General features: G+C 44.1%; 1 protein-coding gene across 1 annotated transcript; it reads right to left on the bottom strand.

Moving 5' to 3' along the window:
- Window positions 1-1,072: 1,072 nt before the first annotated feature.
- col1a2 (collagen, type I, alpha 2) lies at window positions 1,073-15,906 on the bottom strand. Its single transcript, XM_088318828.1, has 50 exons — window positions 15,715-15,906; window positions 14,308-14,312; window positions 13,181-13,216; window positions 12,762-12,845; window positions 12,367-12,414; window positions 12,237-12,281; window positions 12,086-12,139; window positions 11,947-12,000; window positions 11,802-11,855; window positions 11,663-11,716; window positions 11,323-11,376; window positions 11,184-11,228; window positions 10,926-11,024; window positions 10,750-10,803; window positions 10,430-10,528; window positions 10,245-10,289; window positions 10,044-10,142; window positions 9,898-9,951; window positions 9,695-9,802; window positions 9,561-9,614; window positions 9,378-9,476; window positions 9,160-9,213; window positions 8,974-9,072; window positions 8,810-8,863; window positions 8,664-8,717; window positions 8,527-8,580; window positions 8,141-8,194; window positions 8,013-8,057; window positions 7,803-7,901; window positions 7,573-7,680; window positions 7,439-7,492; window positions 7,277-7,330; window positions 7,023-7,076; window positions 6,874-6,927; window positions 6,654-6,761; window positions 6,425-6,478; window positions 5,597-5,650; window positions 5,352-5,513; window positions 5,158-5,265; window positions 4,812-4,919; window positions 4,648-4,701; window positions 4,445-4,552; window positions 4,308-4,361; window positions 4,036-4,143; window positions 3,859-3,912; window positions 3,526-3,633; window positions 3,189-3,432; window positions 2,925-3,109; window positions 2,597-2,839; window positions 1,073-2,093 (listed from the first exon to the last, which is right to left on the bottom strand). Exons 1-50 carry the CDS (start codon window positions 15,782-15,784, stop codon window positions 1,947-1,949), a joined length of 4,050 nt encoding a protein of 1,349 aa, XP_088174954.1. The 5' UTR covers window positions 15,785-15,906; the 3' UTR covers window positions 1,073-1,946.
- Window positions 15,907-17,027: the final 1,121 nt, after the last annotated feature.

Genomic DNA, 17,027 nt, shown 5'->3' with positions numbered 1-17,027 from the left:
CATACTGTGGAAATTGGTGCTTCAAGTTTACGCCACAAAAATGAAAGTATGTAAACATGCCCTAAATAAAGTACGACAACCTGACTATCATGAAACAACACTCCATCGCACAGCTTGGAATTTCCTCAGTCAGCTTGATGTTGAGGATGATGCTTCATGATCTGGAATGACTTTCAGTTAACAGCGCTGCATGAAGAGTTAATAGCTTGAATTTCGTGATACCTTTATCTGTTTGAGAATATTTGAAATGAATAAATTGAAAAAAAAGGAAATAATTCAACCTGGTGAGGAAACAAGAATGATTACACACAGAACTGTCAGGACACGGTAAAACAACAGTTTTTCACACCAAACAAATAATATATTGAGACATTAAATGAATGTATAGAAGTTTGAGTCTGTTATATATTTCATATTACTTATTAAAGAGCACCAACTTTGAATTGTGCTATTAATAGTATTTGTTTGCATGAGTTGTGCACGACCGAAAGAAGGTATACCCTGCCCTCTAGCGGTCAAATAAGTATTGCAGCTGACAATTTGCTACACAGTACATTTCGTCGAACACATTTCCTCTAAAAATAACAGGTGAGTAAAATATTCAGCTTAAAATGTACTGAGAATTTTAATCTAAGAAAGTTACTGTACTTGTACCATTTCATTTTTAGTTATACTAATTTCTAAAGGTCTGATGTATTTATTGTTGATGTCATCAAAGTAAATCACATTCACGTTTCACTGCAAATATACGGTGATCCAAATCATAGAAATTTATTTGGATGCCAAGTTTGGAATATGCAACGAGAAAGCAACAGAAAAGGATGCATATGTACAAGACATGTTAGTCATCACACGTTGGCATGAACAGGGTGAACATGTTTTGACTGCACATTAAAAATGCAAAGTTGCTGATGAGAAGCAGCAACGGCGTGAAGAAAGATAATATGATTGTGCTTCCGTGATTGAAAGATGTTGACGTCAATGACGACAAAGTCACCAACCAAACTACTGACAACACATCAAGTGACACTGAATTTTGTGTCATCATGAAAGCACTTAAGTCAATGCGTAGTGTGTTTTGGAACATTGGACATGCTTTATTTCAGAACTTTTCACAATTTATTTAAACATCTCACATATACAAAATAGGTACAATAGACTTTGCGATGTCATTCTTGAGAGAGATAGGCCGCCTAAAATCCATTCAGAATGGGATGCGAATGGGATGTCAGTATGAGCTCTGGATGTGTGATTTGGATTGTAAAAAGCCTGAACAAAACCCCAAAACAAACTAAAATTTCAAGACAAACAAAAAAACATGAAACAAATACTAGACATCAGGTTTAGGGGTATTCCACCTGCTTAAAGTGGGAGCGTATCAGAGGACTAATGCAAGACTCCTAAATGATCAATACAAAATAATACAGATAAAAGTGGTTTTGTCCACAGCTGCATATTAGCACCATTGATCTCAGCTTCAAGTTACCGAGCACCTTCTGATATGAGACAACGCTTGAAGCATTAGAAGCCCAAACATCTCTGTTGTGGACCCGGGTTTCGCCTTTTTAAGTACATGCATGAGGTAGTTTAAACCTTATTTTCATGGAAATTGTGGTTTTAAACCTCCTCTTTGGAAGATATACAAAGACCACAAAGTGATGCTTACTTTCAGCGTTTTTATTACACTTCTTTTATTTTTTACAAAAGGATGACATGATGTCCCACAACAAGGTGTTTTCCCGCGTTCCTTTGGGTTGCTGTATTAATTTGCATTGCACAATCGCTCCGTTCAGTCCGTTCAGTCCTCTCCGATAGTTGCCCATCTTAAGCAAGTGGTTGCGCAGTGAGAAATCAGCATTTAAAAAAAAACAACACAGAAAGAAGGGCAGAGATTTTGTTTTTTCGTTCTTTCTCTCTTTTGGGGTGTTAATTTATCATGAGTCTATTTATTTGAAACAGACTGGGCCAATGTCCAAACCAAATTCCTGATCAGCTCCACCAATGTCCATAGGTGCAATGTCGAGGATGGGCAGGCGAGATGGTTTATTTGTTCTGTACTCAATCACTGTCTTGCTCCACTCACCAGTGTGTCTCTGCGGGAGCAAATAGAGAAAAAAAGAATCAACATCAGAAAGGTACCAACCAAGATACATGGATCAGATAAGATTATTGTAATTAAATCATAACATAACATAAAACTAAAATTAAAAAAAAAAATCATTCATGAAATAGAATAAAAACAAGAAACCACAGCTAACTGAAACTACATTTTTCATTATGAAAACTAACAAATAAAGCAAAAATATAGCTTGTTTTTAACTTTTTCAATTAATATGAGCTTTCAGGGTTCATTTTAAATGTAATTATTTCAGTAGTACTGCAGATGAAAGGTTTCATTTGGAAAATTGTATTTCATGGCTTCAAGAAAAAAAAAAACGTATCTTGCACTTGACAAATACACCATCTATAAAGATAAAACCAATACAAAAAATAAAAACTAACAAACCCACTGAAAAAAAAAAAAATCATAATGCTACAATGAAACTTGCATATGAGTCGCAACAGATAACGATGACGGAAAGAAAATGCTACTCACAGTGCAACCGTCCTCCACCACAGAGAAGGTGAAACGGCTGTTGCCCTCAGCCCTCAGCTCCACATCGTTGGAGCCGCCAAGCACCACAGCCTTCTTCAGGCTGCCGCTCTCAGCATCCATGTAGGCAACGCTGTTCTTGCAGTGGTAGGTGATGTTCTGGCTAGCCTGGTTGGACAGCAGGCGCATGAAGGCCAGCTGGGTGGCCATGCTCTGAGAGCTGATGGTCTCATCATTGTAGGTGAACTGCAAAAAGATGCAACGCAGTCGGCGTTTGTTCTGAAGTTCTGAAGACAAAAGTGCTGCGTTTCGACTCTCTGTCGCAGCTCACCTCAGTTCCGCCATTGATGGTCTCTCCGAACCAGACGTGTTTCTTGTTCTCTGTGCTTCTGAACCAGTTCTTCTTGGCAATGCTCTCGGGGTGGGCGTGGATGCAAGTCTCGCGGGTGGTGAAGTCGCAGAAGACCCTGATGGCGTCATTGATGCAACCCTGGTTGGGGTCGATCCAGTAGAATCCTACAGGGGAGAAACGCTTGCGATTGGTTTCACGGCATGATTTAACGTGGGCTGCGATTCCTCGAACAGCTCCACTTACCGTTGGTCCATTCGGGGTGGCCGAGCTTAATGTCACGGCATGTGCGGGCAGGGTTCTTCCTGGATCCCTCAGGAGTGAGCAGGTTCTCGATCTGGGTGTTGAGGGACTTGATGGTGGCATCGACCTCGTAATCCTTAGCTCTCATGGCGGGCTGGTCAGCTCTGTACTCATCGTATCCAGACAGATCATAGCCACCACCAGCAGCGCCGGGAGGTCCAGGCAGACCGGGAGCTCCAGGGGGACCCTAATAGAAATAAGAGAAAGCTTTAATATGCATCTGCACGATGTAACAGAGTTCGTCTGTGTTTCGAAAAGTTCACTGTTACTGTGGACTTACAACTGGGCCGATGTGTCCGGGGGCTCCACGAGCACCAGCAGCACCAATAGTACCATGGGCACCAGCTCTACCATCCTTACCAGGAGGACCGTGGGGTCCGGCGGCACCCTGATGAGGGGGGAAACATGTTGGTTAGATACAGACTTAAAGTAAAATATCACATGCTTTGTGTTACGTTTGAGTAATTAAAAAAAAAGGGAAAAAAACAACCCAGTATGCATGGAATGTTTCTCAGTATTATACATCCATCTTGGGTGCATCACATTATATATTACCCGCCCAGTGGCTACAATGGACCCGGATGGAAGAGCAAATTATCATCATTTCACTTACTCTGGGTCCAGCGGGTCCATGAACACCAGCAGCTCCGGTGTCACCGGGAGGACCCTGGAGGGAGAGATGCCTTTAAATTAAATTGTCCAACAATATATACATATGCAAATGTATCAATCATCCTGCTATAAGGACCATTTTTCTTCCTTATGCATCATGGTGGTATGTTTCACTCACAGAAGGTCCGGGCATTCCCTGGACTCCAGGATGTCCACGAAGACCCTTCATCCCAAAATCTCCTCTGTCTCCAGCAACTCCCTTCTCGCCACGGACTCCAGCGGGTCCCTACAATACATACGAGCACATCCATGGCATTGTGTCGTTTGAGCAGGACTGGATTCATTGCGTCAAACGTTCTAGTATGAATATGCTTTTACGTGACAGCAGCTTCATTTTTATTCTTGAGAATATGCATGGGAGTATTATGTCTAGATGGTAGCTCTACTTACAGCGGCACCTCTAGCTCCAGCGGCTCCAGCGGCTCCAGATGGTCCAGTAAAGCCCTGTGGTATTGGCATACAGTCAATAAATGTTTGTGACAAATAAATGTTGGTAATGGAAGGTTGCTGTTTGTTGGGAAACGTACAGAGTCTCCACGGTTTCCAGGTCTGCCAACGGATCCACTGGGGCCAGCAGGTCCGGGAGCACCGGCCAGTCCCAAAGCACCAGCGGGACCGGGGTCACCGCGGTCTCCCTAAGCGCGGCAGGAACAAGCAGGTGAGAATCAGAACCGAAAAGATGAATATTTTTCGGTGCATTGTCCTTTTGGACATTGGACTGGTAGGATACCTTGACTCCAGCAGCACCAGGACGACCAGGAGGACCATCGTTACCAGAGTTACCCTAAAATGCAATGTAAAGTTTAAAACCCAAGACCTTGTACTTTCTTATAACTTCATCACTTGTGCTTGTTTTTATCATTCAAGCATAAGCAATATAATCTCTAATCGTACCTCACGTCCAGCTTCTCCCTGAGGTCCGGTCATACCAGGCATACCGATGTTGCCAGCGGGGCCACGGGCACCAGCGGGACCAGCAGGTCCAAGTCTACCAGGCTCTCCCTAGGAGGTGACAAAATCAACAATGAATAATCATGGGAAAATTGCAAATGAGTCAACTCCCATCATTTGATTGAAATGATTCAATGTGCTTGGCGTCAAACATTAAAAACTAAAATGTGAAAGAAGAAAGTAAAGTACATTTCTTCCCTATTTGTACTGGTTCTGTTCTTGAAATGACAAATGAGGTCACGAGATGTGCTGCAAAGAAATATTTTCGTCAGAAAACATCAATACTCACGACAGCACCGGGACCGCCAGGAGTACCGCGATCGCCTCTAGCACCAGGAAGACCAACAAATCCTTGAAGACCAAGAGGTCCAGAAATTCCAGAGGCACCAGGAGGACCCTAAGACAAAGCACAGCATCATAGAAATTAACGAATGACTATTAGCGGGGTTATGTGGGCATCAGGTTAGTGCACTTTAAACTTACAGCAGGTCCAGACTCTCCAGAAGGTCCTTTCTCTCCAGCAGCGCCTTGAGGGCCAGCCATACCCTGCTCACCAGCGGGGCCAGCGGGACCAGAGTCTCCACGGATACCACGGGGACCATCTTTGCCAGCGGGACCAGCAGATCCGGCGGGTCCGACGATACCCTGGGAGGAGGAGAATATATGAAATTGGTGTATATATACTATTTCTTTTTCCTCAATGACCCAAAGTAACAAAATGTACTTACAGCAGGTCCAGCGGGTCCAATTCTGCCAGCAGCTCCGGGGAAACCAGTCAGACCCTGTCATACAAAAATGGGTCAATCATACTGCCAAAGCGGAAAAAAAATAAAGATAACAAATCCAATATATAATACCTCACGGCAAATTTAATTGAACTGACTCACTCAAAATGAAATATTAACCCCTCAGTTGCAAAGTTTTAATCACAATTAAATTTAATTAATTGGGAAAAATTGTGTTGAAGACAGGGGGTAGTTTAATTGTTTGAATAAAAAAAAATCAAGAAACTTAACTTTTGTAGTGCATGGGAAAAAAATGATTATGAAAGACATGCGTTTGGAGAGCCAGGGATTATCCAACTAGAACAATTTCGCGCCCCATGCACAACTTCCTCCTCTGCACACCCAGTAGTGGACATGTGGGGTGAACCAGGAAATCATCCAACTTCACTCAATGTCTCCAAAGTTATTAATTGCATATATATTTCTAATACTAATTATCTATCTATTCCAATGATGTACAGTATTGTGAAGGGCAGAATAATCTTCCACTAGACAAAGTACAATTAAGTCACAGCTTCTTGTGAGTCCATCATCTTTGCATTCCATTAAACTGGCGCAAAATGTGAGTGAGCGGAGACAAAGTTGTGTGCCGTGAGATTTTTTTTCAATGTAAAATGGGTACCCTGGCTCTGCCTCTTCGGATGAATTTAGCCAGACTTTCCAGTCAGAGTGCATTTATTATTTTTTTCCCCTATTGACTTACTTACAAACTCGTGAGTATAACAAGAGTGCTGAGGAATAAATAATAATGTGTAATTTTTCAAAATTCACCTGAGGGCCATTGTCTCCACGGGCACCAGTAGGTCCAGCAGGTCCGGAAGGACCCTGAAAGGCAGGTCAATGGTCAGATTCAATTTTTAACTGTCAACCAATGATTTAGCATCATAGCAATTATTTTTAATGCATCAGCATGTAAATGTGTGCTGAGTTATTTTTTTTAAGTGCTGTGACCTGAAATAACCAATCGCATGTATTGGTCGAGAATGAATGCAAGACTCACAGCAGGTCCAGCTTGTCCAGCGATTCCGGCAGGGCCAGCGGGGCCAACATCTCCCTTTCCTCCAGCAGGTCCACGCTCTCCTCTTGCTCCGGGCTGTCCATTAGCGCCCTGTAGGGTGAAGCAAAAAAACACAACTTGGCTCTAGTCTCTGATTATGTTCTGCTTGGCGTTGGCGTTTAATCCCAAATAATATATTGTAGGTGTGAGAATGTTATCTTACAGGGGGTCCAGCGAATCCAGGGGCTCCAGCGGGTCCAACCTCTCCACGCTCGCCCTATGTTGAACATAAAGATGCCCGCACTCAGAAAAATAATGCATATTTAATCAAACTTATTTTAAATACAGAGGTTGGTATTTAACAAAACTCACAGAGGCGCCACGGACTCCAGAAGGTCCAGAGGGTCCGAAAGAGCCACTCTCACCCTACAAAAGACAGTTGCTATGTAAGTATAAAGAGCACACTGGATAGATAATATAGCGATGCATGTTTGTGAAATGACAAATGTAGGATTGATATTTATCCTTATTCTTAGTTGGAATTGAAATTGTGAGCTTGAATATTAAAGACAATGTCAAGTGGCTATACAGCTAAAACATTCCAGCAGCTTTTGTCAGATACTTGCCTTGTCACCATTGGCTCCTGTGGGTCCAGGGGGTCCACCAGCTCCGGGGAGACCCTAAAAGTCAATAAGAGGTGATGGTGAAGAGCATGTCGCTGCTTTGGAAATTTTAAGCAATTTTTATGATTTGAGTGTGAAGAAATAGAGGCTCAGATCAACACTTACACGAGCACCATCTCTTCCAGCATTGCCGTCGGGTCCTTTGTGTCCAACCTCTCCCTGTGCAAAAAAAAGAGTGAGATTTGAAGTCAGATCTACTCGTCAGATCTATTAGACTTGTGATGAATTTTTGTGCAGACCTTCTCTCCCTTGGCTCCAGAGGGACCAGCAGCTCCACGCTCTCCGGGCATGCCACCAGCTCCTTGGTGTCCAGGAGCACCAACAACTCCAGCAACGCCGGGCTCTCCCTGAAAGTGGACCAGAAAAGCAAGGGTTCATTTTTGTTGTCAAGTGCATATAACATGGACGTCTTCCTTTTTGGTACAAACACATTGAATGTCACATCCACCCTTGGCAGAACTGGTCTTACCTTAGCACCATCAACACCAGGAGCTCCAGAAGCTCCACGGGATCCCATAGGTCCCTGAGGTCCAGCAGATCCAGCAGCTCCGGGGTTACCACGCTCGCCCTGGAGAGGGACACAGAGGCTTTAAGTGGAAAGTCTAGTCGTAATGTGTATAATGCTTCACAAATAATGATTATGATCCGATGAGTGTCATCTGGAAAACAATGTTTGTACCTTGGCACCAGCGGGTCCAGCGACTCCCTGGTCTCCTGGGATACCCTGTTAGGAAGACGTGTTGTATAAGCTTTGTATGCATAAAATGCACATGCTGCGTTCAATGTGCGTTTCTGATTGGTACTTACTCTGTCTCCAGGTTTGCCAGCCTCACCAGCAGAACCAGCGGGTCCAGGCAGACCCTAGAAAAAGTAGAACAACACTGAGTATGACAATATGCTGCATGCAGACTGAATTGGTTGTAATTAGGGTACGTATAAAGCATCAATACTCATCTATCATTCAATCCAAAACAGAACTTAATCACTTGTGTAACTATAAATGATGCTCTGAAACCAATGATCCCCATCCCGTTATTAAAAATATATTTAAAAATATATCTTTGTTCATCTTTTGATGCCAGAGACATCTAGTGACAGGCAGATCAGTTCAATGCTCTTGAATATGTGCCTTGGCTCAATCAAGGTTGGGAATGACTGTCCTAAATCATCGAGAGCAAATAAAGGATTCAAACCTGGAAACCAGGAGATCCGGCAGATCCCTGCTCTCCCTTCTCACCGGCACCGCCCTATCAGAGGAAAGGGGAACACAGTTACAGTACAGTTCCAGTAACATGTTAGAATAAAAATGAAATAGCATACAGATACTTACAGAGACTCCCATTGGGCCAGTGGCGCCATTGTTACCATCAGGACCAGCAGGTCCCTACACACACAGACATTTAGATGGTTATGAGAGACTACTGGGTCCAGGCTCAATCATATTCTTCTTCTTCTTATTAAGTTGCTTTAACTTACTCTCAGACCAGTGGATCCGGTAGCTCCCTTCTCTCCGGGTTTGCCAGGCTCACCCTAGAAGACATTCAATTCAACAAGTTAAGATGGCATTGAGGATTTAAGTGCGAGACACTTGTTTATTCCCTCAAGTTGGTCCTATTGTTAGTCATCTTGGTTCTACTTACAGATGGTCCCTTGGGTCCAGGGAAGCCAATGTTTCCAGGCTGGCCTCTAGGTCCAGTTGGGCCGGGAGGACCGGTGCGGCCATCTTGTCCAGAAGGACCCTACAGGAGGGAACCATAACGATTCGCATGATCAGAGATTTTTTTCCTTCACCTTGTATTTTGTATTTTGTGCAGAAGGTTACTCACAGAAGGTCCCTCCTTTCCTGGGGGTCCAGAGCTTCCGGGGCTTCCGGGGAGACCCTGTTGAAAGCGTGTTGTTCTGGTTAAATGTGTTCTTCTACATCTGGGTTTAATCGGGATTTTGTTCCGAAAATAATACCAGCGGCAACTACTGCTATAGCTAGTTTTGGAGTGTTGGTAGGCCTATATGATGCTGATGGAGGAATTAGACAAACAATACCCACCCTGGGACCAGCAGCACCAGGCTCACCACCACGGCCAGCATCTCCAGGGGCTCCACGAGCTCCAGCAGAGCCGGTGGCTCCACGAGCACCGGGCATACCCTATGTGACATAGACCATGAGGTGAAAAACCAGCAGCCATCTAGAGGAGTCTCAAACCCATCTCATGTGTCAAGCTTTACTTACAATTGGGCCAACTCTTCCCTCAGTACCGGGCATTCCACGGCTTCCGGGGGCACCCTAGAGGTCACACACAAGGACGATCAGCAGATCCCCCAAAAAGATGGCGTCTAATACGATGATCACGTTCATTCACTCACTCTGGATCCACGGCTACCAACGGGGCCAGTGGCACCAATCTCGCCAGTAGGTCCACGTTTGCCCTCCTCACCCTGAGATCCGGGGGCTCCCTGAGGTCCAGCGTTACCCTGCAGAAGGCATCAAATGGAGGAGAACACAATTAACCAGTCGTCAACATAAATAGAAAAGAGTAAAACACAAGTAGGCTGCCTTTCAAACTTACAGGCTCACCCTTGGCACCAACATCTCCCTTCACTCCTTGAACACCGGGATCTCCCTAAAACAGGTGCAACAAAAATAAAACACAATTTAGACGCATGAACCGGTGCAACTTTTTGCTCTTGTGTTATTGTGGGAATGTTAACTTACAGCCAGGCCTCTGGGACCAGCGGCACCCTGAGGTCCCTGAGGTCCAGATCCTCCTCTGGGTCCGGGGAATCCAGGGGCTCCAGCAACACCAGCGGCACCCTAAAAGGACAGCCATAAGCATTATTTGAAAAGCACCAAGCAGCTTCACAATTCCATGTATACATGTATGATTAAGATAATATAGATTATTTAACTACTTACAGTGGCGCCCCTGGCTCCATTCAGGCCATTAGCACCAGGGTTACCCTAAGAGAGAACATAAACGACCAATACGTAAACAACAGAAAGATACGAAAAATCAACAACTAAAACAAGTGAACATTTTGAGCTATTTCGAAATGATTTAGTAATCACAAAAAAAAAGTGAGCAACAGTAGTGCACTTACAACGGGACCGACGGGGCCAACAGCTCCATTGGGACCGGGCTCTCCTCTAGCTCCCTGAGGTCCAGAGGGACCAGTAGCACCAACAGATCCAACCTCTCCCTGTGAATGTCCGAAAACGTCCAATCAATGCATCGAGTCTATCTTATCTGTGCTTTGGAAAGGCTTCACGTTTGTCATGCAAAACTTGCTGTATTGTATTGTCGACAATTGCACAGAGAGAACAAACAATAATGTAGAGGATGGAGAAAGTAATAGTGCTAATCAAACCGCGTCAAAACACTAAATATAGAGCAAAGAGGAGGATGTGACATGAGGCCTACCTTGGGTCCTGGGCCACCGGGGAAACCTGGGGCACCAGCAGCACCAACGGGTCCCTGTGGAGAGCGATGGAGGGCACAGTCAGAATATATAGAACCAAATATAACGTATTATGTGCATTGCGTAACAAAAGTCCCCCCCCCGCCCCCACCCCAACCTCTCCTGAGATGGTACTTACAGCAGCACCAGCAGGTCCAGTGTTGCCATCAGCACCACGAGCACCAACAGGGCCAGCAGGGCCAGCACGACCTCTCTCGCCAGCCAGTCCACGGGGTCCCTGGATGGAGGAAAGAACAGATGTGTTCATTCACGACGAAATAAGGACCTGCTAATTGATCAGAACTTGTTCCGACTAATAAAAAGCCAAGAATCCACTTTTAGCTGACGGATCAAAGTATATCATTTAAAAAAAAATAGAGCAGCATGCAATACTTACAACAAGTCCTGGTCTTCCAGCAGCTCCGTGTGCGCCGGCCTCACCCTACATAAACGATTGTTACATGTGATTATTCGTCAGCAATATGCAAGAAAGAATAATCATTTTCGTATTTAGAGTCTGTTGAAAAATTTCTCACCTTGATTCCAGCGGCACCAGGCTCTCCCTTGCGTCCATCCAAGCCATTGTAACCCTGGAACAAAGAAAAGGTCACATTTGATATTGTACAATATAGAATTGAAAGATGTGGAGTAATCAAAATGGAACGACAGGAAGGGTAAAGAATAGTGTTGTGGTCATGTTATTAAATTAAATGTAACAATTTATAGATTCTCATGTGGCCTCAGATAAACCGGAGCAAACATTTTTCCTTTTGAAAATATTTGGAACAACTCAAGTTATCTCTTGATTGAGCCATTTGTGTTGGGTCTTGTGATGCCATTTTTGTCCAGATTGCCTCAAGCCAAGTGTGCACTTACTCTGTGTCCCTTCATTCCGGGAAGTCCAGGGGTTCCGGGGAATCCACGAGCACCCTGTAGTTCAAAACAAGCACAATGTTAGAGACAATTCGCTATAACTCCATTAAATTTAAGTATGGTAGTTAAGCAAGGTGCTAACCTGAGAGCCGGGGGTACCTCTGTCTCCGGGCTTTCCAGGTCTGCCATTGTTACCCTGAACGTGGAGAAGTGTCTCAATTTAATCCCAAGACAACCGCAACAAAAAAGATCACATAGCATCCGTGTTGACTCCATTGTTTACTTACGTCCTCTCCAGCTTTGCCGGGAGGTCCAGGGGGGCCACGGGGACCAACGGGACCCTTTGATGAAACAAAACAAAGTGTTTCTGACAAAAGTTCACCTCACATTAGGGAATTTGAGAATATTTTAAAAGGATGATCTTACAGTCTGTCCAGGCTCGCCGGGCTCACCAGGGTGTCCGGTGTGTCCCTGAGGTCCCTGTTAAGACAAATAAGAAGTGCAACCTTCGGTCATAATTCTGCCAGCGGCACAAGTACAACACCAGATTGAAATTTGAGTCTAAATTTAAACTTACAGGGGCTCCAGGGGGTCCGGGAGGGCCTCTGTTGCCCATCATACCCTAAAGGGGGAAAAAATAAATACATCATGTAATGTTATGTTGCTGAAATATAACTGATGCATGAGTGTGTGACAAGGGCCCTCACCATGGGTGAAACTGGATCTGGAGGCTTAGAATACTGAGCAGCAAAGTTCTGCAAAAGACAAAAATAGACTCCTTTAATCACCAAAAATAAAAAATAATAATAATATGTGAAGTCAGTGCATGTAAATGAGCCCAATTTTGACATGTAGAACATTTTGCCTGCTCGTGCAAAAAGGATTTACAGTCGGTTGCAAATCAAATCCATGCCAATTTAAGAGGAAGTGATGTCACAGTTCCGCGACCAATATGATCACATCAATATGCTATTTATAGTGCATTGTTTCGGCCAAAGTGTATGCAACGTCATCACGAAAGTCATGACGTTGCAACTTAATGATTTGTAGGTTGTTTGAATTTTACAAATTAAAAAAAAAAAAAAAAAAAAAAGGAACTTACTCCACCGAGTCCAGGGGGTCCAGGGGGGCCAGCGGGGCCGGGGAGTCCGGGTTTTCCATCTTTTCCATCAGGTCCCTGGGGACCCTACACAACAGAGACACGTGGCCATGAGCAGAGCTGTCAAGCGTCCTTTTGGTCTTATTCTTAAAGTTTCCATTAAAAAAAATGACAAAATACTACAAAAGGAATGAATAAAAATACAATCGTTGTGAGCTGAATTAATTTAAACCATTACAAATCAAGAACAGTGTAGCCACTATGTTGACATGGGGCCTTGCAAAATGGGATGTGGCCTAACAAGGTTCAAAGGTCAAACCATGTCAACAAATGTCTACGTCCAACAGTCCTCATAAAAACACAACAATCAGACATGAAACGATGTTAAAAGCCAATGCAGTTCCAATTTCATTTTCGCTTACCCTGTCACCTCGAGGTCCTTTGTCTCCTCGGGGGCCCTGCGGCAGGAAAATAAGCGAGTCAGCGTAAAACACAGAACAGATGTCTTGCCAATGATCTGCTTCAAAGCGGCCACCTTTTCCTCTCTAAGCTACTCTAAACGAAGCACGAGATGCACAGCAGGTACGGTCCAGTCATTAAATGCGCATGTCAACAAACTTGACCTTACAGACGCAGGACAAGCAAGTTAGGACACATTTTCAGTCACGGGACATGACAAACGTTGCCCTTTGAGTGCCTCGATGCTAAAACTCTCTGAAGTGCCATGCTGTCACACATAAGAAAAACATTATGTGCTCACCTTTGCACCCTAAATGGAAAAGAAGATACATACATTAAGTGTCATCTTCCACTAAGTTGTCGAACATTTTCAAAAAGCGTCATCCTCTCTGCTCTGCTTGCAAAAGCATGAGGTTGAGGCTTTTGTGTTGCGACGCGAAAAGTCTAGAACAGCAATGCACAGGTGTAGCTGAGCAAACTGAGCAGCACCAAGAGCACAATGTCCAGATAAAAGTGCCGTGATATGATCAGGAGACATATAGCAGACAGTCAAATATAAATGTTGCTGCTGAAGCTGTAAACGATATTCGATTTTTGGGCAATCGCAATGGTGAGTTGGCATGGCGCAGAATCACCAGGAACGGGCTGCAGAGTTGAATTAAAAATGCTAATTGCGTTGTGATTTATTGAAACACGTGAGGCTTGTCGATCGGAGATCAGACATGTTGCTTCAATGTAATTATTGGCTGAAGTGATGAGGAGGCAAAGGAAGGCCGCTGCCCCTCGCTGCAGCCCTGAGAAAGGATCCTTTGTGCCATGCAGGCCCCTGAGGGTGCCTGGTGGTTTAAGCTTTCCTTGACACAGTCTTCAGCCAGTCGGACCCTCACCTACCCGAAGACAGGAAGGGAGAATAACACGGACGTGGGGGCACGGATTTAAATAATCCTAACTGTGGTTGAGATTGCTCAAATCGCACAGGACCTTACGAGACGCTGGGATATCGACACATTTTTTGGGAAGGCAAAGGTAACAACGCTATGTTAACATGTTGTCTTCATATGTTCATGTTTGCATGCATGCGTGTACTAACCGAGACTGCAACGTTGGACAGATGACAGATGAAGAGGAGGCAGAGGGAGAGGAGGAGGGTGGGGAGAGAAAAGTGAATACACCGTTAGAACAGAAGCAAAACAAAACACCTGCAAAAGAAACTGTCATTGCTCCCTTAAAATCGGATTGTTAAATCTGTATTACAATGCAATGTCTGCACAAGATGAATACATGTGTCTAGTTCTTTGCCAGACACGTGTGAAAGCAGTGAAAGCTGACATTGCTCAGAGCCCACTTTAAATGTCTTTCAACAACAATCAATCAAAGCATTCCAGGCCCGTATTAAGTCTGTGAAGCCCAACAGGCCTGGACAGGTACCGACCAGGCCTTTAGGACAAGTAATGCTCGTCATCGCAAAACAAGATTTTTAAAAAAACTGCAATTGTAAATTGGAATGTGTCATTTAAATGCATGCCATAATTAAATGCACTTTCTACTTGGTGTTGTTAGTCAAATGATTGAAGTGGTTCTTCAAAGTTGTTGAAATGTTCATTTTGATGACCATTTGTCATATCTCGCAGTGCTGCAATGTGCATTAGCACAAATGGCAGACCAGAAGAATCCGTGAATGCGGACCAGCTTGTATCGATTGGCTTTAGGCTGAGCAGGACCTCGCCATGAACTCTGAAGCGGCGTTCCCAATCTAGACCACAAGGTGGCGCAGACGTGCACATCAAGTGATGAGAGAAAGTTCATCTTAACCTTTTAAGGTATTTAAATGTTCAAAGTTTCTGTTTAAAAGCGCAAATCATGCATATTATTAAGAACGTATATTTGGAGTTAAATAACACCCGATTCAATTAGTAGTTTTAATTGGATAATTGTCAAATGTAGGAGAAATGTAAGATGATGTGATAAAGACTTTAAAAAAAATCGTATCCTATGATACTGTTCAAGTGACATTTTTCTTTTCATTAACTGGTCTCAAGTTAGTCTAAATCAAATTGAGTCCAAGACGCAATTCACACTTTGGCCGTTAGGTGGCAACCTTGCATTTACTCTACAATTCATCTCCATCCTGGATGCCTTGATGGAACATTAAGTACAACGCCCCAAATCTTTTCTTCCCTCAACTTTAGGATAAAAACATTTTAATTAATTCTAACCAGACTAAACGCTTTCATGACTACTTTCGACGTCTCATTCAAAAGCCAAACTTTTTTCTCTCTCAGGAGTGCAACTACTCCTATGATAATTTTTATATCCTTGGAAAAAAACAAGAAGATTCCTCTGCATGAACTCATTCCGTTGAGTTTTTAAAGCAGCAGTGATCTGAGCTGTCTGTCTTCACGTTGAAGTAAGTTCCAAACCAAAAGCCAAAAAAGATCCTCAAGCAGCGTGGGTGGAAATATCCAGGAGAGAAAAGAGCAGATATGGGAAAACTTACATTGACATGTTGCTAGGTATGAAGTTACTGCAAGCAGCAACAGAATCCGGGTATCCACAAAGCTGAGCATGTCTAAACAGACATGCAGACTCCTTGTGCTGCTGTGCCCCTCTTTTTAAACCACCTTCAAGCAGGCATACAGTTGAGGTGACGCAAGTAACTCCAAACTGAGCAGAAGCCTGCAGCCGTGATGCTAGAATAATAAAGTTCTATCAGGCCTATTTATACGGCAGGAGGGTCCCGGGTCTGCGTGTCAAAAGTCAGCCCACCGACCAATGAGAGGCGAGCAACCCAATCTGACTCCCATCCCTCTTTCCCTCGCCTAGTCATGTGGCCCTGCATCTCCCAGCCTCCTCTCCGCCGCCACCGGAGCCCGTTCAACAACAAAAAAAGGAAAAAGAAAGGAAAAAAAAAATCCAGCCCGTGATGACGAGTGCAACGATTTAATTAGATCCATTCTTTTTGAGGACGTGGACAGCGTGGACGTTTAAAAGGGGAGAGGGAGGCCCACGTTTCTCTTCCTTTGCACGGGGAGAGGAGATCGGACGCTCAACTTTAGACGCGCGTTCGTGCGTTCAAAGTACCGAGCGTGCGCCACGGCGAAATAACTCGCGTTTGGATTTAGAAAACCAAGTCCTGTGCGGTGGACAAAACTAACTAAACTTTGGAATCGGAATCTAACTCAGTGTTAGACTCACTATACCAGATTTTGCCACATTCGTGCAAATTCTTTCATCTCCGTTTCCATATGTGGACCATTTGTTTTATGCATCTTCCCAACAATCCACGTCAGTAGCAAAAGCCATTTAATGGAATGCACATAAAATAAAAGCAGCTTTACACTACAGTCTCGCTCGCTCAGCTCTCTGCAGCTCACGTGTCCACATGACCAGACTTGCCATCAACTCAGAAGAGCCATACTGACTTTCATCATAAGCATATGCGGAAGAGCTTCTATAGACGAGCGCATACATACACGCACAGAAATCTCCATTTGATTCAACACAGTGCTAACTCCTTCAAATTAAATTTACTTTCTTCAAAAGATAAGCACTCAGAGACATTGGGGGGGGGGGGATTCGATCATGGATCTTCTGCATGGACAAAATTGCACTTTCCTTCCCACCCCCCTTTTGTCCCAACCAGTGAACACTCCCAAATTCACCTCAAAATTCACTTCCCTCAAAGGACGGAGATGTGCGTGGAGAAAAGAGGCAGGAGGAGGGGCACGCGAGATGAAATGTGTTGAAAAAGATGGCCGAGCTCCCACTCAGTGCAGAGTTGCATTCTCATGTTTGCTTGAAGCGGCTCGG

The sequence above is a fragment of the Idiotropiscis lumnitzeri genome, chromosome 16 (assembly GCF_059441095.1).
Source record: "Idiotropiscis lumnitzeri isolate Australia: NSW breed Sydney's pygmy pipehorse chromosome 16, RoL_Ilum_1.0, whole genome shotgun sequence".
Lineage (NCBI taxonomy): Eukaryota > Metazoa > Chordata > Actinopteri > Syngnathiformes > Syngnathidae > Idiotropiscis > Idiotropiscis lumnitzeri.
Note: the sequence above shows the minus strand (reverse complement) of the source record. Positions and strands in the feature narration are given on the sequence as shown.

Excerpts from the sequence above, each read along its gene's own strand:
- col1a2 (XM_088318828.1), bottom strand. The coding sequence starts at position 15,784 with ATGCTCAGCTTTGTGGATACCCGGATTCTGTTGCTGCTTGCAGTAACT. Across the intron at positions 7,077-7,276 it reads CAGGAGCCAATGGTGACAAG|GGTGAGAGTGGCTCTTTCGG; the intron begins GCAAGTATCTGA and ends TGTCTTTTGTAG. Across the intron at positions 3,110-3,188 it reads CCACCCCGAATGGACCAACG|GATTCTACTGGATCGACCCC; the intron begins GTAAGTGGAGCT and ends TCTCCCCTGTAG.